The sequence below is a fragment of the Schistocerca gregaria genome, chromosome X (assembly GCF_023897955.1).
Source record: "Schistocerca gregaria isolate iqSchGreg1 chromosome X, iqSchGreg1.2, whole genome shotgun sequence".
NCBI classification, from domain to species: Eukaryota; Metazoa; Arthropoda; class Insecta; order Orthoptera; family Acrididae; genus Schistocerca; species Schistocerca gregaria.
Genome location: NC_064931.1, coordinates 644,399,826 through 644,427,135, shown reverse-complemented (window position 1 = coordinate 644,427,135; position 27,310 = coordinate 644,399,826). Strand labels below are relative to the sequence as shown.

Here is a 27,310-nt window from a genome sequence, read left to right as displayed (position 1 = left end):
TGAACTATTTTTGACAATACAACCAACCACAACATGAGACTATTGAAGTGATACATTTCTATTGCTTTAAATTTGTCAGTTGTTATTGTTAACATGGCAGCTCATTAATTGGCAGAATAGTTTGGTCACAAAGAGCATTTAAAGAAATAGTGTTGGGGAAAAAATAATTTCTTTGCCACAATCCATTGATAAAATCAGGAGAAACAACTGAAAACGATACAGCATTCTTCACCATGACAGAATCAGCAGTCACATCACACATCAAACAATTTCTTGATGAAGAAAAAAAACCAGACTAATGTCTCACTGCTGATATTCACCTGAGTTAATGCCTACTGACTTCTTTTCGTACCCTTATGTAAAAAAAAAATAATTTAAAAAATACATAGACAGCAGTTGTCATCACACCCAGATGATGAATAATCCTTAAACTATGCTTAAGGAGTATCTTCAGAATGGAAAAAAATATTTCCAAAATTTAACACATACAAGATGTGAATGAATTTTAATGGCAAATATTTTGAGAATCAATGAAACAACTTGTAATACTAATTTCTTTCTTTCGATGTTTTTACCAAAACTTAAAAGGTTACCATCAAACAAGAAAAAAAAGAGGAATAAGGTAAGCCTAGAAGGTAAGGTACATCACTGTAGAAGAAGACAACAACAATGGAAGAGTTCGAGGATGATTTCATTTTAGGTGTGTGTACAGTCAAGATATCAGATCAGCTAATGACTACAAACTTACTTTATGTAATTTGACTTCCTGAATAAACAAAGTAAGGCTACTACGTCCTTTGTAATGTAAAATAGTAGTAGTAGTAGTAGTAGTAGTAGTAGTTTAGAGAATCTAAAATACAGGAAAATGGCAATCATCCACAATATTTAACAAGACTAAACCAGGTGTGTGTGTGTGTGTGTGTGTGTGTGTGTGTGTGTGTGTGTGTGTGTGTGTGTGTGAGGCAGGGGCAGAGGCAGAGGAATACATTAGCATCAGAAAGTGAGACATGAGAATACTTGAGACCCCTTTAAAAACTTTTCATGCAATGTTTTAATTACTGAAACATCATGAACTTTTGTCTCCTACATAGCCAATTGTCTTGAGCTCTTTCAATTGTTGACATGAAGGTAAAGAAGTTTGCTTTAGTTCAATTTTTGTTTAAAACCTACAGTCTTTCTTGTCACATATGTGAGCAAATGAACCTCTCTATTGATTGAGAGATTTAAGGAATTGAGATATTTGTGTTAACCACAAAACTGAAGAAACCTAACCACTAGGGACCATGGAAACAGGTATAATCATTTGTAATCTCTATGAATGGCAAATTGTCATCAAAAGACAAGTGCATCATGTTGTCATTCTTATGTTCTTCTAATGAGAGGTTCCTTACTGCTTGATAATAGTATGGTGCCAAAATAAACACTTTACATGACCATCAAGTGATTTAAAAAAAACAAAGGAATTCCCAGTCTGTATTGAAGGCAGGGGTCTTTCCATCATTTGGGAATGTGCATAGAACATAATGCATGACAGTGTGTGTTATGTAAGACAAATCTGTCTGACAGTAGAGCCAGGTTGGAATGACCTTTACACTAGTCAGTTGTCATTCAGTGAGTTTGGTTTAGATTTGTGTTCAGAACTTCAACCTCAGTGCCATGCCCACGTCATCAGACTAAAGGTGATTATTTAAATAATACAACTGTAATTCTGAAAATTTGCCCACAAAGTTTTTCTACACTTACCTTTTACTTACTGTGTATCGTCTCAGTTGACATACTCTCCTCCACAATTGATGCAATGCTCCCAATACCATTTCCATTCAGGAGCAGTCTTTGTTGCCGAAGTGCCATAAGCAAATTTTCTTTATTTTGTCTTTCATTACAAATCTTGATTCTTTCAATGGGATTTTCAACTTTGGAAATAAAAAATGTCCACAGAGGCCAGGTCTGGAGAATATGGAGGATTAGGCAGCACAGTGATTCATTTTTTGTGCAATAGTCATGCACCAACAGGAATGAATGGGGAGATGCGTTATTGTGATGCAAGAACCATGAAGCCTATTTTATTCTCACAGGCATTGCAACATGTCCCAATAGTACCATCAATTAACAGCCTGTTCCTGTGGCACAAATGCATGATGAACTAATTCTTCAAAGTCAAAGAAGGCTATCAGCATGGCTTTGACATTTGACCTGACGTTACCTGACCTGATAAGCTTGCTTTGGTCTTTGAGAACGATGCCGCCCCCCCCCCCCCCCCCCCCCCCCATGTCTCATTGGCAGTTATGATTCTCTTAACGGGTGGTTTATTATCTTCTGGTTCAAAAAATCGATTTTTTTTTTAAAATTGCATTTTTGGATCCATAGAAGTGTTCAGAATCCACCCCTGAAACAGTTTTTCTGAACATGGAATGGAAATGCATGGTATTCGCGGTTGAACAAAAAATGCACCTGCCAGCAATAGGCCTTTTTCAAGCACCAGTTTTTTTTCTTTCAGAGGGTGAGTTATTGTACTGATGCTTAGGAGGAAACATACAAAATTCAAATGAAAGTTTGAGCACTTGTGTTTGGAAGTTAGCCCCCAAGCTTTTGCATTCTGTTGTGAAAACTGTGAAGATTGCGACTTGCCTGGCAGTGAGCAGCTTCAACGAAGGGTATTCAGCAATTCTGAAGACCATGACAATGATGGACGTCACCCTGGGACTCTATTCGACGCAGTTCACCAAGCATTCGGACAACCACTGGATTCAAGCAGCTGAAAACCACTTGTAACTGGCCGTACGAGTGGCTCTGGAGCAGCGCAGGATGGCCCAGATCAAACAGAATGCTCTCTATGAGGAAGAGGAAGGACTAGTTTATGGACAAGGAAGAGGAAGGACTAGTTTATGGACGAGGAATAGATTGAATGTACATAGCATAATATTGCATTTACATGAAGTCAAAACTACAAACGCGTTTTTCTCCAAATGACTTTTTTTTATTGCACAGTATGGTAACTTCAAATCTACTGAACCAATTGGCGAGATTCTTTGCATCCAACAAAGCTAACTAAATAGTCTAGGAGTTTTACCACTTTTATTCCAATCCATCAACTATAAATATTTTTACTTCCCCAACGAAGTCAAAAAATCTATTAATGAAACACTATTTTATTCAAATGGCCGCCATTTTGTTTCCTATGGTCCAAAGAATTTAAGTGAGGTACAACTCCTAAAGAATCTCATATACTTTGCTAACGTCAACTCAATTTTGATTTCAGACGAGCCGGCTGACATGTGACATACCACGTGTGGAAGTCTACATCAAAATTTCGTTTCATTCCGATGGCACTTCCGCCTTTGCTCTTTGACATTTCCGGTCGAAAAAATTCCAGTTTGTAGAGGAAATATCAATAAACATTTTGACCAAATTTGACATTGATATCTACAACACATACCGAGAAAACAATTATCAAAGAACGTGCTTTTTTCAGGCCAAATATAGTAAACCTTCCCTTAAGGAACATATCGTTCTCATTTGCCCAATTCAAAAGCTCTTCAAAGATTGTAAGGTGAAGGTCTTTCTGGTCTTGACTTGGGAGCTGTTGGATGAACTTGGTGGCAACATGATGAATTACAAAATGCTGTCTCAGGATTTCATGACATGATGCAACTGAAATGTTGGATTCTTCTGGAACCTCTCGGACTGTCCATTTTCGATTGACTCACACAATTTCGTTGATGTTCCTGACATCAGCATCACTGTATGTCAAAGGGCGTCCTGAATGAAGGCCATTTTTAACTTCCATCTGGCCATTTTTAAACCAGGTGAACCATTTCTAACACTGATATGGCTTAAGCATTGATCACTGTAGGATTCCTCCATCATTTGGTATGTCTCTGTAAAGAAGATTTTCTCCAGTTAATGCAGAGATGTTGCTCATCTACCTCTGTATCACACTGTTTGCGAACTTCGAGATGACAATGTTCTACTCCATACAACACTGATCAATTAGTAACAGACATGTAATGATGAAACTTCTGACAGTTACACACTGAACACAGGTGTGTGCAGGGATGCTAACCTGTATTTCACTCCAACACACCATTGGCATGAAATTACGAATGCTCTGGAATTTTTTGAACAGAACTCATAAATAATTGTTAATTGTTACTCACTGTGTTGCCAACATTATTTTTGCCGTAGCCTAAATTCAAACGGAGAAAAGACATCTGTTGTGTGCAAGCATGCTATATCGTTACAGCAACTAAGGCGGAGGGGGTGCCAAACTTATTTGATGAATACAACAGTAACAATATGTAGTTATGCTTGATTATGGAACAAGATATTTCCTAATGCAGTCCCATGCTACCAACTGCAAACTGGACGTAGCATTTCATCTATATTACAAAAACCAGTAATTGCTGCCCCAGTTTGCAGTTAGTAACATGAGACTGCATCAAAAAAGTTGTATGGATGTACGGGTGGATATGCACTCACTTGAAAATGGAGATAAAAGCTCTTTGACAATGTAGGTTTCATTGACTGAAAGCACAAAGACAAGTCAGAATGTTTTGTGTGTACTAGTGTTTCAGATCCACACTCTAGAGAACAGTGAGCTGGAGCACCATCATGTAGCAGCCACAATACCCTCCAAATCACCAAACCCATGTCTTCCAGCAGGGGAGACAGGATCAAACACTGAAGTGCACCTATGTCTCACCTGTGGTGGTGGTGGTGGTGGTGGTGGTGGTGGTGGTGGTGGTGACGACGATTTAGTTGAGGGTTAACTCGACATCATGGTCATCAGTGCCACGATGAAAAGTCAACATGAAATCTCATGGATGGGGATGAAGTCTATCCCCACATGAGATACTCTGTAGCACATATACCTAATGGCTGGGTTTGTTGGGGCCGATTCCTGAACAGTCATTCGAAGTTGGGTTGGATCACTGAATTAAATGCTAATGACTGAGGTGATGCTGAGATTTTCAGTGCCTGTTGAGCCAAAAGGATATGTTGCCAAATCCAGAGGGGTGGTTCACCAGACTCTGCACACAAACTTTGAACTGGGCTGGTCCGAAAGGCTCCAGTCAATATCCGAATGCCCTCATGGTGGACAGCATCTAACATCCAGAGGTAGGAAGGGCGGGCTCATCTGTAGACCATGCTGCCATAGTGTAGGCATCATCAAACAAATGTCTTATATAAATGCAGAGCTGGGACCTGTCAGCTCCCCATGTTTTTAAGCATTTCAAAATGTTCAACAACCGGAAGCCCTTTGTTCATAGGTCTTTCAGGTGAGAGAGCAATGTTAATTTCATGTCAAATAATAAACCCAAAAAGTGCACAGTGTCTTGAAAACATAAAATACGGTCCCACATTTTAAGCTCTGGTTGGGTAAAACTCCGACCAGCACAATTAAAATTGACACATACAGCCTTTTAAGCTGAGAACCAAAACCATTTGTCTTGGCCCAGGTTTCCAGCCTCCTAATGGCCAGCTGTAGCTGCCTTGTCATCGTAACATCAGAGGAAGATTAGAAGATTGAAAAGTCATCAACAAACAAAGAGCATTTGACAGGATTCCTGACTGCAGAGGAAATGCCACTGAAAGCAATAGCAAACAATGTGACACTGAGGACACTGCCTAGGGCACACCATTCTCCTGAACAAAGCAATCAGACATGGCATCACCAATGCGATAACGAAAACTCCAGTCCTTGAGAAAGCATTTGATCAGAAGTGGCAGGAGTCCACGTAGTTCCTATTTATGAAGTAGACGAAGGATGCTGTATCTCCAAGAGGTGTCAAATGGTTTTGGCGTAAGGAGGACTCATTTATTGCCATCTCCAGTAGAATTAAGTTGTCAAGAGTGGAACGGTAGCGTAAGAAACTGCACTAGAGTGGCTCAGGTGACCTCGGGACTCAAGCAGACAGACGAGGTGGTGGTTGACCATGTGTTCAACAGTATTACACATACAACTGTAAGGGTGACACTCTGATAACTGTTAGGGGTGCTATGACCCTTGCCTGGTTTCCAGAATGGAATTAATATTGCCTCCTTCAAAGTCATGGGGTACTGTCCATCAAACCAGATCTGACTTAAACAAGAGAGGAGCTGACCTTTCGCTTCAGGGCACAGATGGATTTTCCACAGGGCTTTCTTCTGAGTCAATAGCTTATCTTGATATCAATCAATGCTCTGCCATTGTAAATAGGACATGACAAAAATTTGTTCTCTTTGCGGATGAAAAATGTTATTAGCAAAGACCTTGAATATAATATCAATGATGTCACTAATAGGGTAGCCTTTATCATCAGCACTTGGCTCTATGAGAACAAGTTATCAGCTCAAGTGCAGCTCAACACAGCGCAAATGGTTTGCGACACCCAAGTCTTGTAAAACCAAAATCAGTCAGTTGAAGTCAATTATTTTAAATTCCTGGGGCTTAAGGTACATGGGAGACTTACTTCAAAGTACCACACCCAAGATCTTGGGAAAAAAAGTGAATGCTGCTATCTTCAATATAGAAATGATGTTCATGGGCGGATACAAACTTGAAGACTTGTTTACTTTGCTTACTTTCATTCTATTACCTCTCACGATGTTACATTTTGGAAGAACTCTGGCAACCTCTGAAGAACCTTTGTACCCAGTGTGGGGCAGTGGGTGGAATAACTGTTAAATGTCCCTATCATTTGTTTAATGCTGTTGTTTGCCATTCTCAACATTGGCTCTCTAACTACAATATTGGCAACCAGAAAGTGATTAGCAAAACATGAAGCCTGTAATTAGAATTCCTAGTGCCCACTTTGTCTGAGAAATGCATTTATAGCTACAACTTATAGCTCTGAGGAATTAGGAGATTGTCTGGGATTCATAATCAAAAACAATTCTCTCTCAAGTGTTCACTATATTCTGAAAGTCACAGATGCAAATATAATTGTTCAAATTAAATGTTTAAGTGAATGCTCGCCATAATTTGATGATAATGTTCATCAAACGCCACGCTAATAACGGTAGAATGTCTGTCCTGCGGCGGCACGTGAAAATACGACATACGCAAACTAAAGACAGATCATTAACGTCATCCCAAAATTAACACTTCACCCAAAAACGATTTCATGGTTACGCGTATCCCGAGTAACTTATTACTGCATCTGAGACTGTTTATATCAACGATACCGATGCGACGTGACTCGCGGCACAGGTGGTGCACTAATCAGCGTCTGGAGAGAACTGGGGCCTTCTCTTCTCGCACAGCATTCTTACATATAAAGCCACAGTGCGAACGGCTAAGGGAACACCTGATCAAATCTGCTCTCCCGACTAGCCGCTGGGCTAGTAATGCGGAAGCCTGTTGCTATGCTCCAAGAGTGGAGGCGATCAAGACATCTTTGAAGACGTCGTTCAAGAAGACTGGTCTGTTGAGAGCTGTAGAAGATTGCAAAATCGCCCACAACGAGGGAGCCCGAGACATTGGGAAGGATACAGTCCATAATTGGATTTATGGCAATGGCAAACAGTATAACACTTAGCATGGAGCCCTGGGGTACCCCGTTTTCTTGGGAGAAAGTACGGGAGAGAGTAGTGCTCACCCACACTCTAAATGTGCGCTCTGCCATAAATTAGCGAAGAAAAAGGGGCAGCCGACCTTGAAAGCCCCAAGAGGACAGTGTGCGGAGAATGCCTGTCCTCCAACAGGTATCATACGCTCTCTCCAGATCAAAAAATATTGCTACTGTTCGGCGTTTCCGGAGAAAATTTTTCATGATATAAGTGGAGAGAGCAACAAGATGGTCAACTGCAGAATGATGCTGTCGGAAACCGCACTGGGCAGGTGTAAAAGACTGTGGGACTCCAGCCACCAAGCTAAACGGCAATTCACCATACACTCCAAAAACTTATATACACTACTCGTGAAAGAACTGGTGTGATAGCTAGAGGGGAGATGTTTGTGCTTTCCAGGTTTCGGAACAGGAACCACAATAGCTCCCTGCCATCGTCTGGGAAAAGTACTGTCGGTCCAAATTCGATTATAAAGGCAAAGGAGGTAACGCAGACTATGGGTTGATAAATGCAGCAACATTTTGATGTGGATACCATGCGGTCCTGGGGCGGAGGAGCGAAAAGAAGAGAGTGCATGTTGGAGTACCCGCATGGAGAAAACAGTATTATAGCTTTCGCGATTTTGAGAAGAGAAGGCAAGAGGTTGCACTTCAGTTGCACGTTTCTTCGGGAGAAACGCTAGTGGGTAATTTGAAGAGCTCGAAATCTCAGCAAAGTGTTGACCCAGTGAGTTAGAAACTTCGACGGGGTCCACTAATTTATCATGCACGACAGTGAGCACAGAGACCGGGGAAAAACTAGGTGCGCCAGATAACCGTCGAATCCGACTCGAAATTTCCGAGAAGGGAGTGAAGGTGTTAAATGAGCTAGTAAAGTAAGAAGTCCCAGCTTGCCTTCTTGCTATCATGGACGATGCGACGGCATCGCGCACGGAACTCCTTATAGCGGATACAGTTGGCCAAAGTAGGATGGTGGCGGAAAACGCGAAGAGCACGTTGCCGCTCATGTATTGCGTCACGGCATGCCTCGTTCCACCAAGGAACTGGGGAGGGGGGGGGGGGGGGGGCGAAGGGGCAATTCGGAGGTGCGTGGTATTGAACATTCCGCAGCTGTAAGAATAATGTCTGTAATATGTGTGATCTCATCGTCAACGCTAGGAAAGTGACTGTCATCGAATATCGCTAGAGACGAAAAAAGTGTCCAATTGCCTTGGGCAAACTTCCAGCGTTGCGGGCGCATATATGGCAGTAGAGGCTGCAGTCTAAGGACACATGGAAAGTGGTCACTCGATTGTGTATCATCAAGGGCGAACCATTCGAAGCGCCGATCTAGCGGAGCAGTACCGACCGAAAGGCCCAAATGAGAGAAATTTGTCGTGGAGGCAGACAAAAATGTAGGGTCCCCAGTGTTGAGGCAAAGACAAGATCTGCTTGGTGGAAGTTGTCTATCAATAGTGAGCCACGCGGACAATGATGTGGAGATCCCCAAAGCGGGTGGTGGGCATTGAAGTCCCCTACCAGGAAATGGGGGGGGGAGGGGGGGGTGGAAGCTGACCAAGAAGATTAAGGAGATCAGCTCGTGCCATTGGTGTGGACGATGGAATGTGTACACTACAAAGAGAGAAGGTGTATCCAGAAAGGGAAAAACGGACAGCGACAGCTAGGAAGGAAGTTTTTAAGGAGATTGGGTGATAATGGAGAGTATCATGGAGAAGAATCTTAAGTCCTCTATGTGCTGGAGTGCCTTCAACAGAGGGGAGATCATATTGGACGAACTGAAAATGGGGGAAAACAAAGCGGTCGTGGGGACGCAGCTTTGTTTCCTGAAGACAGAAGATGACCGGCGAGTAGGATCGCAAGAGGATCGACAATTCATTCTGACTGGCTCGAATGCCACGGATATTCCAGTGGATAATGGACATAGGGTGAACAGAAAATGGAGGAAAGTGACCAAGGTTGCCGTCAACTCAACGACTGCTCAGAGCTTCCGACCAACAGCGTGGAACGACATTCAGCCAAAGGCAGAAGATCCTGATCCATAGGTTGTTCAGGAGCAGCTCTTGCCACCAGCAATCGGCCGCCAACAGTGCGCCTCGGCGACACAGAAGATGGCCGAGGGCAGTTACCACCAGGTGGTGCTGTAGATGAGACAAGCCTTGGCGGAGAAGGAGAGGAACTGGGTTTCTTATTAGCGTTCTTAGAAACGTGATGTTTAGATGAAGGAGGAACCGATGGTACTGGGTGTTGTGTGATGTCCTTAGGTTAGTTAGGTTTAAGTAGTTCTAAGTTCTAGGGGACTGATGACCATAGATGTTGAGTCCCATAATGCTCAGAGCCATTTGAACAAATTTTGGAACCAATGGTTGTGAAGTTGGGGTACGTAAAAAATATTCACTAGTATGCTCTTTTTTGGAAGTCTTGGTGTCTGACTTTTGGGATCGAGATTTGGCAGAACCCGATAAAGGGTGAGGCACATAGAGTGAGAGGCAGAAGTGGAGAGGTTGAACGGGCGATCTTTGCGCGGGGCCGATCTGATGACCGTGGCACTAAAGATGAGATCACAAGTCTACGTGGGCACCTCCTTTGTTGGCCGAGGAGAGGCAAGGACAGTGCTGTATTTTCCTATCCGAGGCACAGTGGGCTTTCGACTGGCGAATAATATTCGAGCAGCGAAGGTCGACACCTTTCCCTTCACTCTGATTTTCTGAATGAGCTTTTCATCTTTAAAAATGGGGCAACCTCTAGAGGAAGCAGCGTGGTCACACATACAGTTGATGCAACGAGGGGATGGAGGCGGACAAGCACCCTCATGGGAATCCTTGCCACACATAACACATTTGGCCGGATTGGAACAGGACTGGCTGGTGTGATTGCACTGCTGACACCGATAGCAACGCGTAGAGTTTGGGATGTCAAGAAGACAGTAAGGGTTGGAATGATGTTCGTGTCAACCCTTTTCATAACTATGAACAGCCGTTATTCCCTGGTCAGACAGGTACTGTTAAATTTGCTTGTCAGACAATCCGTCGAGGGAGTGTGTATAAATGACCCCACGTGAGGAATTTAAAGTGCGGTGCGCTTCCACCCGGTCAGGGAAGGTGTGTAGCAGTGAAGTACGCAGCAATTTTTGTGCCTGGAGGGCACTGACTGCTTCTAACACCAAGGTGCCATTTCGTAATCTGAAACAAGACTTTATAGGACCTGAAATTGCGTCGACACCTTTCTGAATAATGAAAGGGTTGACCGTGGAGAAGTCGTGACCTTCGTCAGACTGAGAAACAACAAGGAACTGTGGCAACGTTGGAAGGACTGTCTGTGGCTGAGACTCATTGAACTTACGCTTGTAAGCAGACGTAGAAGATGAGGAAACCATTGCAGAAGTATCCCCCATGATTACCGGCGTCTCCGATGGCGCGATCCTTCCTTGTGCAGGCCCTCGCTGAGGGCACTCCCACCTTAGGTGAACGTTCACACCTAAGGTCACACCTCCCGAGAAATGGACGGAGGGACCAATTGGCACTTTTGGAAGGTATCAGCTCGGGTAATCACCCCTCCCTGGGCCTGGCCGTTACCAGGGGGTACGTACGTGTCCTACCTGTCTACCTGGGGCAGGGAATTACGCATTACCCGGCCGCCGACTACGCGGGTTGCCCTTCAGACATGCACAGGGAGGAAAAAACAGAAATGGAAAAACCAAAGGGAAACGAAAAGAAAAGAGGACTCAAACGCCGCAGCTGAGAAGACGGCAATAAGAAGAGGTAAGGAAAAGAGAAGGACAAAGGAATGATGAAGACTTGCAAGCAGAGAAAACAAAGAATGTGTTAGATTTTCGAGCGTCCATCTGTGGACGTAGGCACAAAACATACACCCGGGGGGGGGGGGGGGAAGGGGGGTGGAAGGGGGGTGGAAGAGGGAAGTGGGGTGGAAGGGGGAAGGGGGGTGGTAGGTGGTAGGGGGGTGGTAGGCGGTAGGGGGGTGGTAGGGGGGAAGGGGGTTGGTAGGGGGAAAGGGGGGTGGTAGGTGGGAAGGGGGGCGGAATGGGGGAATGGGGGCGGAAGGGGGGAATGGGGGCGGAAGGGGGGAATGGGGGCGGAAGGGGGGAATGGGGGCGGAAGGGGGGAATGGGGGCGGAAGGGGGGAATGGGGGCGGAAGGGGGGAATGGGGGCGGAAGGGGGGAATGGGGGCGGAAGGGGGGAATGGGGGCGGAAGGGGGGAATGGGGGCGGAAGGGGGGAATGGGGGCGGAAGGGGGGAATGGGGGGGAAGGGGGGAAGGGGAGGAAGGGGGGGAAGGGGGGAAGGGGGGAAGGGGAGGAAGGGGGGGAAGGGGAGGAAGGGGGGGAAGGGGAGGAAGGGGGGGAAGGGGAGGAAGGGGGGAAGGGGAGGAAGGGGAGGAAGGGGAGGAAGGGGAGGAAGGGGAGGAAGGGGAGGAAGGGGAGGAAGGGGAGGAAGGGGAGGAAGGGGAGGAAGGGGAGGAAGGGGAGGAAGGGGAGGAAGGGGGGGAAGGGGAGGAAGGGGAGGAAGGGGGGGAAGGGGAGGAAGGGGGGAAGGGGGGGAAGGGGAGGAAGGGGAGGAAGGGGAGGAAGGGGAGGAAGGGGGGAAGGGGAGGAAGGGGGGAAGGGGGGAAGGGGGGGAAGGGGAGGAAGGGGAGGAAGGGGAGGAAGGGGAGGAAGGGGAGGAAGGGGAGGAAGGGGGGAAGGGGGGAAGGGGGGAAGGGGAGGAATGGGAGGAAGGGGGGAAGGGGGGAAGGGGAGGAAGGGGAGGAAGGGGGGAAGGGGAAGAAGGGGGGAAGGGGAAGAAGCGGGGAAGGGGAAGAAGCGGGGAAGGGGAAGAAGCGGGGAAGGGGAGGAAGCGGGGAAGGGGAGGAAGCGGGGAAGGGGAGGAAGCGGGGAAGGGGAGGAAGCGGGGAAGGGGAGGAAGCGGGGAAGGGGAGGAAGCGGGGAAGGGGAGGAAGCGGGGAAGGGGGGAAGCAGGGAAGGGGGGGAAGGGGGAAGGGGGGAAGGGGGGGAAGGGGGGGAAGGGGGGGAAGGGGGGGAAGGGGGAAGGGGGGGAAGGGGGAAGGGGGGAAGGGGGGAAGGGGGGAAGGGGGGAAGGGGAGGAAGGGGAGGAAGGGGAGGAAGGGGGGAAGGGGAGGAAGGGGGGAATGGGGAAGGATGTGAAGAGGGAAGGTACGTAGCCCGGAAAGGAAGGAAGGCCACATTAGCTCGGGGTCCCGTGCTCGCTACGCATGTATCCACAAAAGAGTTGTGGACCCCCTGGTGGGGGGGTAAATTTTGTCTGACCAGTAGATTTGATCAACATGAAAGTATTATGGAAATGCTTCATTAACTCAAATGGATATCCCTGGAGGGAAGACTACAGTCTCATTTATAGAATGGACTCTTGGGCAAGAATGATTTTACTGCCACCAACACACATTTCTTGTAAGTACAACAAAGACTAGAAAGAGAAATTAGGTCTCTTACAGAGGCATACAGAGAGTTTTTTCCCCCCATGATCCATGTTTAGAGTGGAGCAGGAAGGGGGATTACTAGGTATGGTACAAGGAACCCTCTGCCAAGTGCTGCATAGTGGCCTGAAAAGACAGTACCATATGTACACTACTGGCCATTAAAATTGCTACACCAAGAAGAAATTCAGATGATAAACGGGTATTCATTGGACAAATATCTTATACTAGTAACTGACATGTGATTACATTTTCACTCAATTTGGGTGCATAGATCCTGAGAAATCAGTACCCAGAACAACGACTTCTGGCCTTAATAACAGCCTTGATGCACCTGGGCATTGAGTCAATGGATGGCGTGTACAGGTACAGCTGCCCATGCAGCTTCAACACGATACCACAGTTCATCAAGAGCAGTGACTGGCGTATTGGGACGAGCCACTTGCTCGGCCACTATTGACCAGACTTTGAAATTGGCGAGAGATCTGGAGAATCTGCTGGCCAGGGCAGCAGTCAAACATTTTCTGTATCCATAAAGGCCCGTACAGGACCTACAACATGCGGTCGTGCATTAGCCTACTGAAATGTAGGGTTTCGCAGGGATCAAATGAAAAGTAGAGCCAAGGGTCATAACACCTCTGAAATGTAACATCCACTGTTCAAAAAGCCGTCAGTGCGAACAAGAGGTGACCAGGACGTTGGCTGGTTGGTTATGGGGTTCGATGGGGGCTAAACATTGAGGTCATCAGTCCCCTGTTCCAAACAGACATACTTGTAAATGGCCTATACAGTAAAAGTGCAACCTCTGCACCCAGACGGAGGGAACACCAAAGGGTACAGACCTAAAACGAACACCGCAATAACACAAAATAGAGGACACTTAAAAGGAGCAGAGCAAATAGTTGACTAGAGTAAAACAGACGACAGTGGTTGATGAATAAGGTAAAAGGTCAACCACTCAACTACAAACGAAGAACCTCCAGCCGGAAAGTGTTGATAGAGGTACCAACACAACTTGTTACCATAAAAGACACAATTATGGTATCCACATCACAAAAGTCGCTGGAGTGGGTGTAGCCTGAGAAATCATGCGAGGGCGCCCACACTAGAGTGAGTGGTAAAACCGAGCTGCACGGATAAAACGAAAAACTGAGTCAGCTATAGAGGCATCATCACCTAGAATTAAAGGAAGTGTAGCTGGGACAGACCATCAGAAGATGGACAACTGTCAGCCCTGCATCACAGCAACACTTCGGCAGGTTCTCACGGCGAAGGAGATAGCTGTGGGTTAACCGCGTATGTCCAGTTCAGAGACGGTAGAGAACAAATGAGTCCCTACACGTACTCCTCAAGGATGAGTTCCATATGGCCATGAACGACTTTACCATGTGGATCCTATTTGGCATGTTCAAAACAGACCATTCAGAGCTCCAGACAATGTGGACCTTGTGATGTAGGGCTGACCGAAAGTCTCTTTCCACGAGACCAAGCTCCAGGAGTGCCCAAGTGGTGGCCTGCTTTGCCAACCGATCGACACGTTTGTTTCCTGGAATACCGATGTGGCCCGGGGTCCACACAAATGTTGCTGAACAACCACACTCGGCGAGAGCAAACACAGCATCTTGAATACCGCACACCAAAGAGTCCCGAGAAAAACACTGGCCGAGTGCTTGCAATCCACTCAGGGAGTCACTGAATATAATAAATGACTCCCTAGTGCAGGAGGAAAGGTGAGCAAGTGCAAGATAAAGAGCAATCAGCTCCGCAGTGAAAACACTGCTCCCAGAAGGCAGGGAATGCTGCTCAGCATAGGCACCGTGGATGAAAGCAAACATAGTGCCTCCATCGACCACAGAACCATTGGTGTAGACTACATCTGCATTGCGGAACGAGGCAAGAAGAGCCATGAATTCTTGGCGAAGAATGGCAGGTGGAACGGAGGACTTGGATTTGCAGGACAAATCCAAGCAAAGCCGCAAGTAAGGGAAGGACCAAGGAGGGGTAGAAGAAGAGCGCCAGAGTGATGGAGGAAGGGGAAAGGACTCAAGTGATGAGAGAAGGGAACAAACGCGGACCGCGATCGGGATACCCGACCTAAGTCGCCGTTGTGGGGAGGGGAGTGCAGAAGACGGAAAAAGGAGCCTGCGGTTGAGTGGTCGGGCAAGGCATCGACGCGGGCGATGTATGACGCAAGCAACTGTTGTCGGTGGAATCTTAGGAGAGGGATTCCAGCTTCTACAAGAAGGCTAGTCACGGGACTAGTGCCGAAGGCTAGTCACCGGACTAGTGCACCTGTCGCCAGTCTGCAGATCCTCGAACCGATTCTCCATTGTGGCGTCAACGTTGAAGGTGCTGTTGAGTCATACACCATGCTCCCGTAGTCGAGATGGGACTATGGGACTGGACTAAGGCCTTATAGAGCTGTAGGAGAGTTGTTCGTGCAGCCCCCCCAAATGGTGTGGCTGAGGCAGTGAAGCATGTTCAGGTGCCGCCAGCACCATTGTTTAAGCTGACGAAGATGAGGTGTCCAAGTGAGCTGAGCATCAAACAGCATGCCAATAAAGCGATGCGTGTCATCAATATGAAGGAGTTCACTGGCAAGGTGGAGCTCTGGATGGAGGTGGACTGTTCGATGACGACAAAAATGCATCACTCCGATCTTAGAGGCTGAGAACTGGAAACCATGCTTGGATGCCCAAAAATGTGCCTTACAGATAGCTCCCAAAAGGCCACCATTCAGCGACACTGATGCTTTGGGAACTTTAATAAAGAAAGTCATTGGCATATAGAGAGGAACAAACCGATCAGCCCACCGCAGCTGCAAGACCATTAATTGCCACCAAAAAGAAGGGAACACTGAGAACCGAGCCCTGTGGGACACCGTTCTCCTGAATATAAACAGAGGTAAAGTGAGTGCCAACTGAAACCCGAAAGGAGCGACTGGACAGGAAATTCCATTGAAAAATCTGAAGTGGACCCTATAAGCCCCATTCATGCAGCGTAGCAAGGATATGATGGCACCAGGTGGTATCGTACGCCTTTTGAAGATCAAAGGAAACAGCAACTAGATGTTCTCGCCGAGTAAAAGCTGTATGAATAGCCGACTCTAGCGAGATTAAATTGTCGATCGCTGAGTGGCCCTGACAGAAGGCCCCCCCCCCCCCACCCCCCTGTTGCTGGGCTAGGAGGCTCCAAGCTTCAAGGATCCACATAAGCCGCTGACTCACCATCCATTCCAGGAGTTTGCACATAACGTTGGTAAGGCTGACAGGGCGATAGCTATCAACCACCAGCGGATCAGCACCAGGTCTCAGCACTGGGCTGCTAACGCTATCCTGCCAACGAGTTGGGAGTTGGAAAAACGTCCTCCGCCCAGATGCGGTTAAACCGTGTGAGTAATTCACCCTGACAGTGTGCTGAGAGATGGTGAAGAAACTGGTTGTGAATGCAGTCTGGACCTGCAGAGGTATTGGGGCAAGCTGTAAGGGCACTTTGGAACTCCCATTCACTAAACAGGGAATTGTGTCATTCCCAATGGTGGGTGCGAAATGACAACCGTGTACGCCCAGCCTGCTCTTTAATGGTGTGAAATTCTGCGCTGTAGCCAGCTGTCACGAAACACCAAGTGAAGTACTCGGCCAGATGTTCAGCGATGGCGTTTGGGTCAGTACAAAGTGTACCCCGAAGAGAGAGGCAAGGTACAGATGCTTGAGGGCGAAAGCCAAAAATGCGTCGAACCTGTGACCACACCTGAGATGGGGTGGTGCAAGAACCTATGTTGGCAACATATTGTTCCCAGCAGTCCTGTTTGCCGCGTTGGATTAACCGCCGAGCCCGGGCCCACAGCCGTTTAAAGGCAACCAGATTCTCTAGGGAAGGATGATGCCGATGTTGTTGCAGGGCTCACCGGCGGTCCTGGATAGCTTCTGCAATCTCTGGTGTCCACCAAGGGACTGACTTACGCCTTAGGGTACTTGAAGAACAGGGGACAGTTTCCTTGGCAGCAGAAACAATGGCCATAGTGACCTCGTCCACTGTCAAAGAAATGTCACCAGGAAGCAGAGCAATGGCCATAGTAGCTCAGGTGTAATCTGCCCTATCAGCTCCACGAAGAGACCATCATGGCAGCTGGTCAGGGGGTTGGGATTGAAGAACAGGAACCAGGATAGGGAAGTGTTCGCTACCACAGAGGTCTTCGTGGACCCCCCAACTGAGGTATGGAAGAAGTCCTAGGCTACTAAGAGAGAGATCAATGGCCGAGTATGTGCCACGAGTCAAGCTAAAATGTGTGGGAGCACCATTGTTGAGGAGGCAAATGTCCTGCTGTGCCAAGAGGGCCTCAACGTTCCTACCCTGGCCCGAGATCTGGGCCCCACCCCATAAAGGGTGGTGGGCATTAAAGTCTCCCAAAAGGAGCAATGGCGGGGAGAACTGGGCGAACAAGGCAGCTAGGTTGGCAAGACGGACAACCTCATCCAGGGGAAGGTAGAAGGAACAGATGGTAAGCTCCATTCCTGCCTGGATGCTAACAGCCACAGCCTCGAGAGCCATGTGAAGTAGCACTGGGGCACTAGGAACAGTGGCAAGAACATACACACAGACACCGCCAGTCACCCTGTCATATTCTATGCGGTTCTTATAGTAACCCCGGTAGCCACAGAGGGATGGGATCCGCCGAACAGGAAACCAGGTTTCCTGTAGGGCCAGACAAGTGGAAGGGAAGCGGAACAAAAGCTGTTTCAACTAAGCAAGGTGGTGGAAAAAATCACAGCAATTCTATTGAAGGTTAATTGTATCTGACTGTGGAGACATTTAAGAACCTGGAGGTGATAGGTCATGCCTTAGAAGTGCTCGCTGCCACCAATTGTGAAGTAGCCTTATCAACTTACATAGGAGCTGTGGGTCGAGCAACATATAGCTCCTGACTGGACACTAGATGCTCCACATCATCTTCAGGTGCAGTGGTTATCTCCTTATCTGTCTCTATGTCCTTTTCCTTTTGCTTTTTCTTCTTTTTGGTAGGGTCCCGTTTGTCCTTTGGTTTATCAGGCTGGGTGGGCTTTTCTGACCCAGTCTCATGGACCGAGGAATACCTGCAAGCCCTACGGCTCTAAGGTGGTGGCTTGTTCAGCGACTGGCTGACATCTGGAGGGGCAGTAACCGTGGAAGGGAGGGCACCAAGAGATCCCTTCTGCACGAGGGGAGCCGGAGGAGGCAGGCACTTCTCAGCTCAGAGGTGGGCACTGAAGTCCCCAAAGAAGGAGCGGTTGTTACTCCCGATATTGAAAACAGGGGAGCAATGGAAGAGGATGTTCCCCAAACAACCAGGGAGCAGGAATAGACGGACGGGCTAGAAGGCCCACAAAAAGTGGCTGAGCTTGGGGGCTCATCAACAGGGATAGCGACATCGAAGCTGCTGCAGCATACGTCAATGAAATGTGCACAGGGTGAAGTCGGTCGTACTTGCATTTGGTATCTGTGTAAGTGGGCCTCTCCAAGGTCTTATATTATACAATCTTCCATTCTTTTTGATAAACCACGCAGTCTGATGAGAAAGGTGAATGTTTCTGTACGCAGTTGACACAAACAGGAGGCGGCAAACACGGGACGTTGGAGTGGGAGGCACACCCACAACCCTGACAGGTAGGGTTGGCGTCACATCTCTATGACATAAGCCCAAACCTCCAGCACTTAAAGCAGCGCATGCAAGGAGGGACATAAGGCTTAACATCATATCGATATATCATCACCTTGACCTTTTCGGGCATGGTGTCACACTCAAAAGCCGAAATGAAAGTGCTGGTGGTGACCCTACTATCTTTAGGTCCCCTGAAGACACATACAAAGTGTGCACTGCGGCGTTCCATATTTGCATGGAGCTCATCATCAGACTGCAACAACAGGTCAAGATGAAAAATAAGCCCCTGAACCATATTGAGGCTCTTATGAGGCGTAATGGAGACTGCAACATCACCTAGCTTGTCAGAAGCAAGCAATGCCTGTACGAGAACTGCTCCAGACCTCATTTTAGACATGCCCTCAACTTCTCCAAACTTGTCCTCTAAATTTTCCACAAAAAACTGAGGCTTTGTGGCCAGAATTGAGTCCCCATCTGCTAGGTTGTAAACCAGAAATCGAGGAGAATACGTCTCATCAGGTAATTTAGACTGCCGTTCCTCCCCTGGTGTGGACAGGGAAGGGAACGAGGGGGGATCATACTTTAAGGCATTGAACTTTCCTTTCTTAGAGACTCGTGCTTGCGAACCTTTCGTATTTCTTTTCATGGTGGTCCCATGAGCAGCTAGGGAAAGGAATGTCCAGTCAGACAGAGCCCCGTGTGCCTGGGTAAGCCTAATAGAACCGGGGGGTGGAAAGTTCCCCAGAGGTTGCCCACTAGCAACTGTTCTACCACAACAGCCATGCATCTCCTCAGCGCGCAGCACACCTTGAGACTGATTTTTTTTTTAGAGGTTTATACCATCCTCTCGACCCAGGCAGTTAAGCTGTGCCATACAACTTTCCACCGTCGCACCTTACGGTGGTCGTTGAAGCACACTCAGAGCTTACGGTACTGAGGACTGGTGGTGCTTCCCAGTACCCAGCTCAGGAACCCCGGGGTCGCCAAGCCCATACCCAGCAACTAAATGCTGAGCCCCCTGAAGGTGACTGAGATGTGTAACCAATGGCACCCCATACCATCATGCCGGGTGATACACCAGTATGGCAATGATGAATACACGCTTCCAGTGTCCTTTCACCACAATGTCGCCAAACGCGGATGCGACCACCATGATGCCGTTAACATAACCTGGATTCATCCAAAAAATTATGTTTTGCCATTCGTGCACCCAGGTTTGTCGTTGAGTACACCATCGCAGGCGCTCCTCTCTGTGATGCAGCGTCAAAGGTAACCTCAGCCATGGTTTCCAAGCTGATAATCCATGCTGCTGCAAACGTCATCCAACTGTTCATGCAGATTGTTGTTGTCTTGCTAATGTCCCCAACTTTTGGCTCAGGGATCGAGACGTGGCTGCACGATTTCTTACAGCCATGAAGATAAAATGCCTGTCATCTCGACTGCTAGTGATATGAGGCCATTGGGATCCAGCATGGCGTTCTGTATTACTCTCCTGAACCCATCAATTCCATGTTCTGCTAACAGTCATTGGATCTCGACCAACGTGAGCAACAGTGTCGCGATACGATAAACCGCAATTGCGATAGGCTACAATCTGACCTTTATCAAAGTCTGAAACGTGATGGTACGCATTTCTCCTCCTTACACCAGGCATCACAACAACGTTTCACCAAGCAACGCCGGTCAACTGCTGTTTGTGTATGACAAAATCGCTCGGAAACTTTCCTCATGTCAGAACGTTGTAGGTGTCGCCACTGGTGCCAGCCTTGTGTGAAAGCTCTGAAAAGCTAATCATTTGCATATCACAGCATCTTCTTCCTGTCAGTTAAATTTCGCATCTTTAGCATGTCGTCTTCATGGTGTAGCGATTTTAATGGCCAGTAGTGTAGATGTAGGTGGAAAAACTTACTGTTTTGGTATGATGCAAGGGGGTGATGGGGAGGCAAGTTACCTTTAGTAATTCATACCGATGAACTTTCATTATCACGTAACATAGTGCTCACGCTGGTAGGACATGTCCTGAGGCATCAAGGGGTCACAAATTTAGCATTGAGGGCAGCGTGGAGGGTAAAAATCGTAAAGAGAGACCAAGAGATGAATACACTAAGCAGATTCAGAAGGATGTGGGTTGCAGTAGGTACTGGGAGATGAAGAAGCTTGCAAAGGACAGAGTAGCATGGAGAGCTGCATCGAACCAGTCCCAGGACTGAAGAGAACAACAACAACAACAGTGCTCAGGCTGTGCACCATACTAACTGAGAATCACTTTAACAAAACTAAAAAATTACATCTTTTATACATATGCATTTTTCATGGAGTCTGGTACTTTAATACAAGCCCAACACAATGAATAACAGAAAATATGAAAAAACTGAATATTTGCTGTTGTTAAATATGGCTGAATGCAGCCAATTTTCACAAAACTCAACATCTCCATTTTGTAAGACTCCACAAAGCTCAACTAATCCTCCTTTTGTATTGCAGATTTGAAACTTTGAACATAAAATTTAAGAGCTAGATTTAACACCCTTTTCATTTTCATGTGTGTATTGGTGAGTCATCACACAACAACCTGGAAAATAAACCAACTATTTCTTAATGATTGTTAGATGATAGTGTGTATATTCCCCATAATTTTCTTTCAAGTTCAATCACTGTTCTACTACAAATTAGTAGCTGTTGTGCAACATCCTTGTTGGACAATCATTATTAAGGTTTTAGAAGATTCAGAATAATCTCAAATAGTGCAAGGGGTGAAAAAAGGAAGATAAAGCAGGACCCATCAACATTGAAACAGTAACAAGTACACAGTTTCTCCTTCATATGGAGATCTGTATGTGGACTGTAACCATTTTGTAACAACAACAGAAACAACTTGAAAAGCTGGACGTTTGAGTCTGAATGGCCTTATTCGTTTTAGACAGAGCCCACATATGAGTAACACAAAATTTGAACAGAAAAATTTGTTACTGGGATACATGAGAGAGAACTTGCCTAAAAGCAGCAGAGGGAAGGAAGATGATAAAAGTAACAAAGATTTGTCTCATTCTCATACTATACGGGGGAAAAAGAAGGCTGAGAGATACCTTTATGTGGCTCAACATTCAGAAAAGTGGCAAGTAAATCTGATTTTATTTACAGTCTTAAAAAAAAAAGATTGCAGAATGAAAATAATTGTTTGAACGGATTATATTTATTTCATATACTTTTATCCACGAGTGTCCAGAGAGAGACTCAGATGTATTGCAAAAAGATATATGCTGGAGGGCATACTACCTAATGAGAATCAAGTTTGTCAAGCTTGCAAGCTGCTGAAAGTGACAAAGAGTCGACACAGTACATTAAGAAGGGTATACGTAAGTATGAATGCAGATCATCTCATTTTTAAGGATTTAACTCGGGTAGAAGATGCTATGGCTTAATAGCATCTTCCACCCGAGTTAAATCCTTAAAAATTGCACGATAGGTAAAATTCCTTTCGAGTTGAACAAAGGTTTTTAGGTTGATCACTTTGAAAGTGTAAATAGATATTCTATGAATGTTTCAGCCTGAAATTTGGAAATTCTCATACTGATAGTTGCTCAACTTGTGCACATTTTGTTGTAGAATTGAAGTTAGCTCAAGACATGGAATTAAAAAAAAAAAGAAATTAGAAACAGGTTATAGGTTCCAAAAAGTAAGGGCAAAAAGTCTTTCCAATATTTTAAATGAAAATAAAAAAAATATTTTTATGACATCCGTTTTGACTGCCAGTAGAATCAGTTCTTACCCACACTGGATATCGAAGAAGGGGAGAGCATATAGGTGGGAGAGGGGGCTATAAATGAAATTTAATCTCCTGTGAGAGTGAGTATTTAAATCCCTTAGAGCAAGAAGGTGCAGAAAATCTTAGTTGCAGAGAGACCCAGGCGAAGTTACATTCCTACAATGCCGCATGAGGAACCTGTTTGGGCACCAAAGAAGACTAACATCTGAAGAATCCAAAGTATGTTTCCACTGTGGACGACCAGGACATGTCATGTGCCATTGTCAAAAAAAGTGGCGGAAATTTGATGACGCCTGAGGCAGAAAACGACAGACCTACTTCAGGACGACAAAGATGAACAAGAAGATGTGGGTGCAAGATGACGTAGGCCACCATTGCCGAAAGCTAGCTGCTTGAGAGGACGCTCCCCAACATGCTGATCAAGGTCTTCATCACTGTTTAGAAGCTCCAGTCCATCACCTAGCTTCCTTAACCTGGAAGACTAAAGGGTGCGACCTTCCTGGGAGGCGAGGCCGCCGAAGAGAAAAATCCTCCACCCTTGATCACTACAAAAATGATAGGAAACTACGTCAGTATCCTCATGGATGGCCAACCAGGCCAAGCTCTTGTGGACTCTGGCTTATCATATTCAGTCATTTCAGAGAAGTACCGCTGCCAAAACCATATTCGTCAACATTAAAAAATCTCTGCTCAAGGTGACTAATGGGAAATATGTAAAACCAATAGGAAGATGTGTCATCTTTGTGGGTATAAGTGGCCATACACAGCCCTTAGAATTCATAGTCTTACAAGAGCGTAGTCACGATGTCATTTTCGGATGGGAATTTTTGAAACCTTCTCAGGCAATTATAGATTGTGGTCGCTCTAAGATTATGCTAGACGAGATGAGAAACTGTGGACTAGAAGATGCTCATCCGAGTGAGATACTGTGTGTGCTGGATGAAGTGATCATTCCTGCAGTCAGCGCTGGAAAGCTAACTGTCATGTGTCATGCCATGCGTCAACCTATGGATCTTGTAGTGGAATGTAAGACAAGCATACCACTGAAGAATAACTTGATCATACCAGCCTCAGTAATCTTATTTAAGAATGGATTCAGTGATTTGTGGATAGTTCAGATCCTTCCAAGATGCATGTGCATAGCAAATGCTGAGTCATTACTTGCCGAACAGCTGAGCATCATAGAAACCTCCCATGCAGAGTCTGTGGGCAAAATTGGCGCTACCAGTACGAGACAAGATCTTCTAGCTTAACTATCACAAGATCTCACTAAGGAACAACAGAAGAAGCTACTTGCCATTCTTCGAGAGTTCTCTGAATGCTTCAATCCACAAGTGAAGAGGTAATTAGACAAATCAATGGTGAAGCACTAGCACTGGAGACCATCAACCAATAAACCAGAGAGCATACCGTGTGTCAGAAATGGAATGTCAAATAATTCACGACGAGGTAAAGAAAATGAAGAATGACATCATTCAGCCTTCACAGAGCTCAAGGTCGTCACCAGTGGTTTTCATCAAGAAAGAAGACGGCAGTTGGCGCTTTTGTGTCGATTGTAGGAAGCTTAATAACGTAACTGAAAAGGGCATTGACTCTCTGCCATTAATTGATGACACACTAGATTGTCTGAAGGGGGCTAAGTTTTTCTCAACCATGGACATGTACTTGGGATACTGAGAAATCAAAGTAGATGAGGCTGATCGTAAGAAAACTGCATTCGTCACCCATGAGGGCCTGTATGAGTTTAAGGTAATGCCGTTTGGTTTGTGTAATGCACCAGCAACTTTTGAATGGATAATGGATAATATTCTAAGGCACCTGAAGTGGATATTTGTCTTTGTTATTTAGATGACGTAGTGTTCTCAGAGACATTTGATGAACACTTAAGAAGACGACCGAGGGCTGTTCTTAAGTGTCTCCAACAAGTCAGACTGAAACTTAATCCAAGAAAATGTATGTGAGCTCACAGGTTAAATTTAAGAATGTACAATGTACATATTGACTCCATTATATTACGACTGTTTTAGTCAGTCACTCATTATTAAAGGAATACCTCCATTACATGATACTGAGACAACAGACTGCATATCAGCATCTTCCTATTTTGCTTAAAATACAGTTGTTACAAGACTCAGTGCAAGGCCTGGTTAACACTATGACTAAACAAATCAAGATGCACGTGGATTAGAAGAAGGATCAAGACCCGTGTGGAGTAGTCCAAATACATTATGTTCTCTCTCAACACCACATGCATTATACTAACAAATTGAGTATTTAGTGACTGATTACAAATAAATTTAGAGATGTCACTCCCATATTTTTAATGATTCATCTACTTCAGTGTTTTAATGTAGAAAATTGTCTATCACTACCAATATTAAAAGTTGAACCCTTCTGGGTTATGACAAAATCAGTACCCAAGTGAATGATGATGAAAAAAATCTGTTTTAAAAATTTTAAGCAGCCAAACGGAGCAAAAGTTAGTTTGATCTTATAATGTTACACATATTTAGGTGTGCAGCTGCCTAGAACTAGAATGAGATAAGGTGAATTTGTCATGCAGCTGAACAGTAGCCAGCAGCCCCAGAGCATGGTGGGGCATAGCTGGTCCATGGCTACTCAGTGCATGTAAGAATGCGTACAGCACATGACTAGAATGGGTATAAAACAGATCAGGAAGAACTTAGATGGCAGGACTGACTCAGCTGAAGAACTGACAGTGCACAATGATTCAAGGAGTGTAAGAGAGTCTGACATATGGTTCTTACAAATGTGATCTGAGGAAAATTAGGTGCATCCAATGAAATGATAATGTTTTCAATAAATTAAATACTACTTAATTTTATATTTTACCCTGAATAAATACTTTCACACTGAATTGTATAACTAACAACTTTTAAGTGCTTCATGTGAGTTCAACATATGATATCTCAGATGATAGCACTGTACTATAGCTATTATCCCTGAAAGCTAAGTATCTTTATGTATTTTATTAATTTGTAATGTTTATATTTCCTTTCATTATATAAATGTTTGTCAGGACATCATATCCTCCTCAGTAACACAGCAACTGAATGCAGTATCAGTGCCTCATACCTTGACATATCTGTGCAGTTATGCAACAAATATGTTGCTGTGTTTGCCAAGAGTGCTATTTAAATTAGACTACTGTGTAGTTTAGAAGTGGTCAATCACCTGTGTTAGCTGAAACGACCTTTGAAAAAGAACAAAAACTGCTTCTACCAAGCAAACAGAAATAACTGTTTAAACACTGTTTAATGAAGTTTTCTTGTCATTTAACATGGGCACAATTTCGCAAGAATGCTTTACAAACAAACCTTTACTTATAGTTATTGTAAATGGTCTGAGTGTGACTGAATATTTATAGTGTATCTCTATTGAAATATATTTGTATCGTATTAGTTATGCCTTGGGTGTTATTGTGCAAAACTGCCATACCGATCTTTTAATTATTGTGAGCTGCTGAATATTTTATGTATTGTGATCATTAAATAGACTCAGTTTTTTTTTAGGGTCTTAGATGACTATTTAGCTTGGGGATTCTGTTCCCATTCTCATAATGCTCTCAATACAACTTTATTGCATTTAATAAGGTTATTTTCTGACAGTATTGTAACTTGTTATCATAGGACCAACTTCCCTACATTTCAGATTTATCTTCTTGAACAAATATTAATCAACATAATTATCTGGTGTCCTCTACATCAATTATACATGTTGTAATAGAACTCCTGTTATTAATTATACATTTACCTTTTATGTAATATACCTGTTTATTTTATTGATTCACAGTTCTAGACAATGCATTGACTACTAACTACAGGATCATAGTTTCAGGTTCTTATTTGCAGCAAGCTAACTGCTAGACATGAAAGCAGACTCCATGACATTACTTTTAAATAGAGCCATGCATAGCTCTGTTGCCTATGGTGTGAGCAATATCAGGTAAAGTCATAATTGGTTTGCTGGTATTGAATGCTGGTTAGGAAAGCTACTTCTGATCAGAATACCCAGTAGGTAACAATGCCACCTTCAGAACGTTTGGTGCAGCTATGGGTCAATGCAGACGGAAAGTGAATTACATTACCTTTTGCTCAAGGAGAAATTATTGAAAAAGCATAACACATTTACTATCAAAATATGTTAGATGACAGTTTCAGTCTCAGTATCTACTTCCTGTAGATAAATAGTACTTTATCATGATAAATCACTAAGTAACATACCTTGGAGCGTAATACTGCAATCAATCTGTAGTACTCTGTCAGTTCATCGCGGACGCCAACTACAAGACTCTCGCTAATACGTCCAGCTGGTCTTGTGGAATCACAAAATTGTCTCAATTTATTGTACAGCCATCCAACCTCTGCTAAATGGAGAACTCGCTGCTTAACTGCTGGAACAAGGTCCACCTGCAGAAAGAGACTTGTCAGTCTGATGCCTCTATATTTACATAAATTTTACTTTAAAAATTAAGCTGCAAGTCACAACTTTCATTTTTCAATGCAAATAACAAAAATAAAAAAAAACTGCATTAAATGTTGTTCACAGTGTGAGAAACATTCTGAAGTCTCTGAACTGGAGAAAATTCTGACTTTTGTGAATGTTGTCAGCAAAGAGTCACTGAAGCATTAACCAAGTTCTCTTAACTTACATCATGTATGATAACAACATCAGCAGGACACAGTAAGCAATCTGGCCAGAGAGAGAGATGTTAACTATAAGGGAACAGAGTGAGTATCAATTGAATTTCCACAGTAACTGCATGTACCTATCACTTCATGAAGTTATTAAATATCAATTTTCACAAAATTTTCAATCCAATTACTATTATTTATTAGTAGTGTGCCAGTTTTGGGCATAAAACAGTGCTCTGTGCTTTCCTCTCTG

At 44.9% G+C, this 27,310-nt stretch overlaps 1 protein-coding gene across 2 annotated transcripts in view; it reads right to left on the bottom strand.

Moving 5' to 3' along the window:
- LOC126298978 (gamma-tubulin complex component 3-like) overlaps window positions 1-27,310 on the bottom strand; it is a 218,439-nt gene that overhangs the window by 91,743 nt on the left and 99,386 nt on the right. For both annotated transcript variants that reach the window (XM_049990600.1, XM_049990601.1), the window contains exon 7: window positions 26,647-26,832. In XM_049990600.1, coding sequence (XP_049846557.1) covers window positions 26,647-26,832 — 186 coding nt within the window. The remainder of the gene's footprint in view (window positions 1-26,646; window positions 26,833-27,310) is intronic.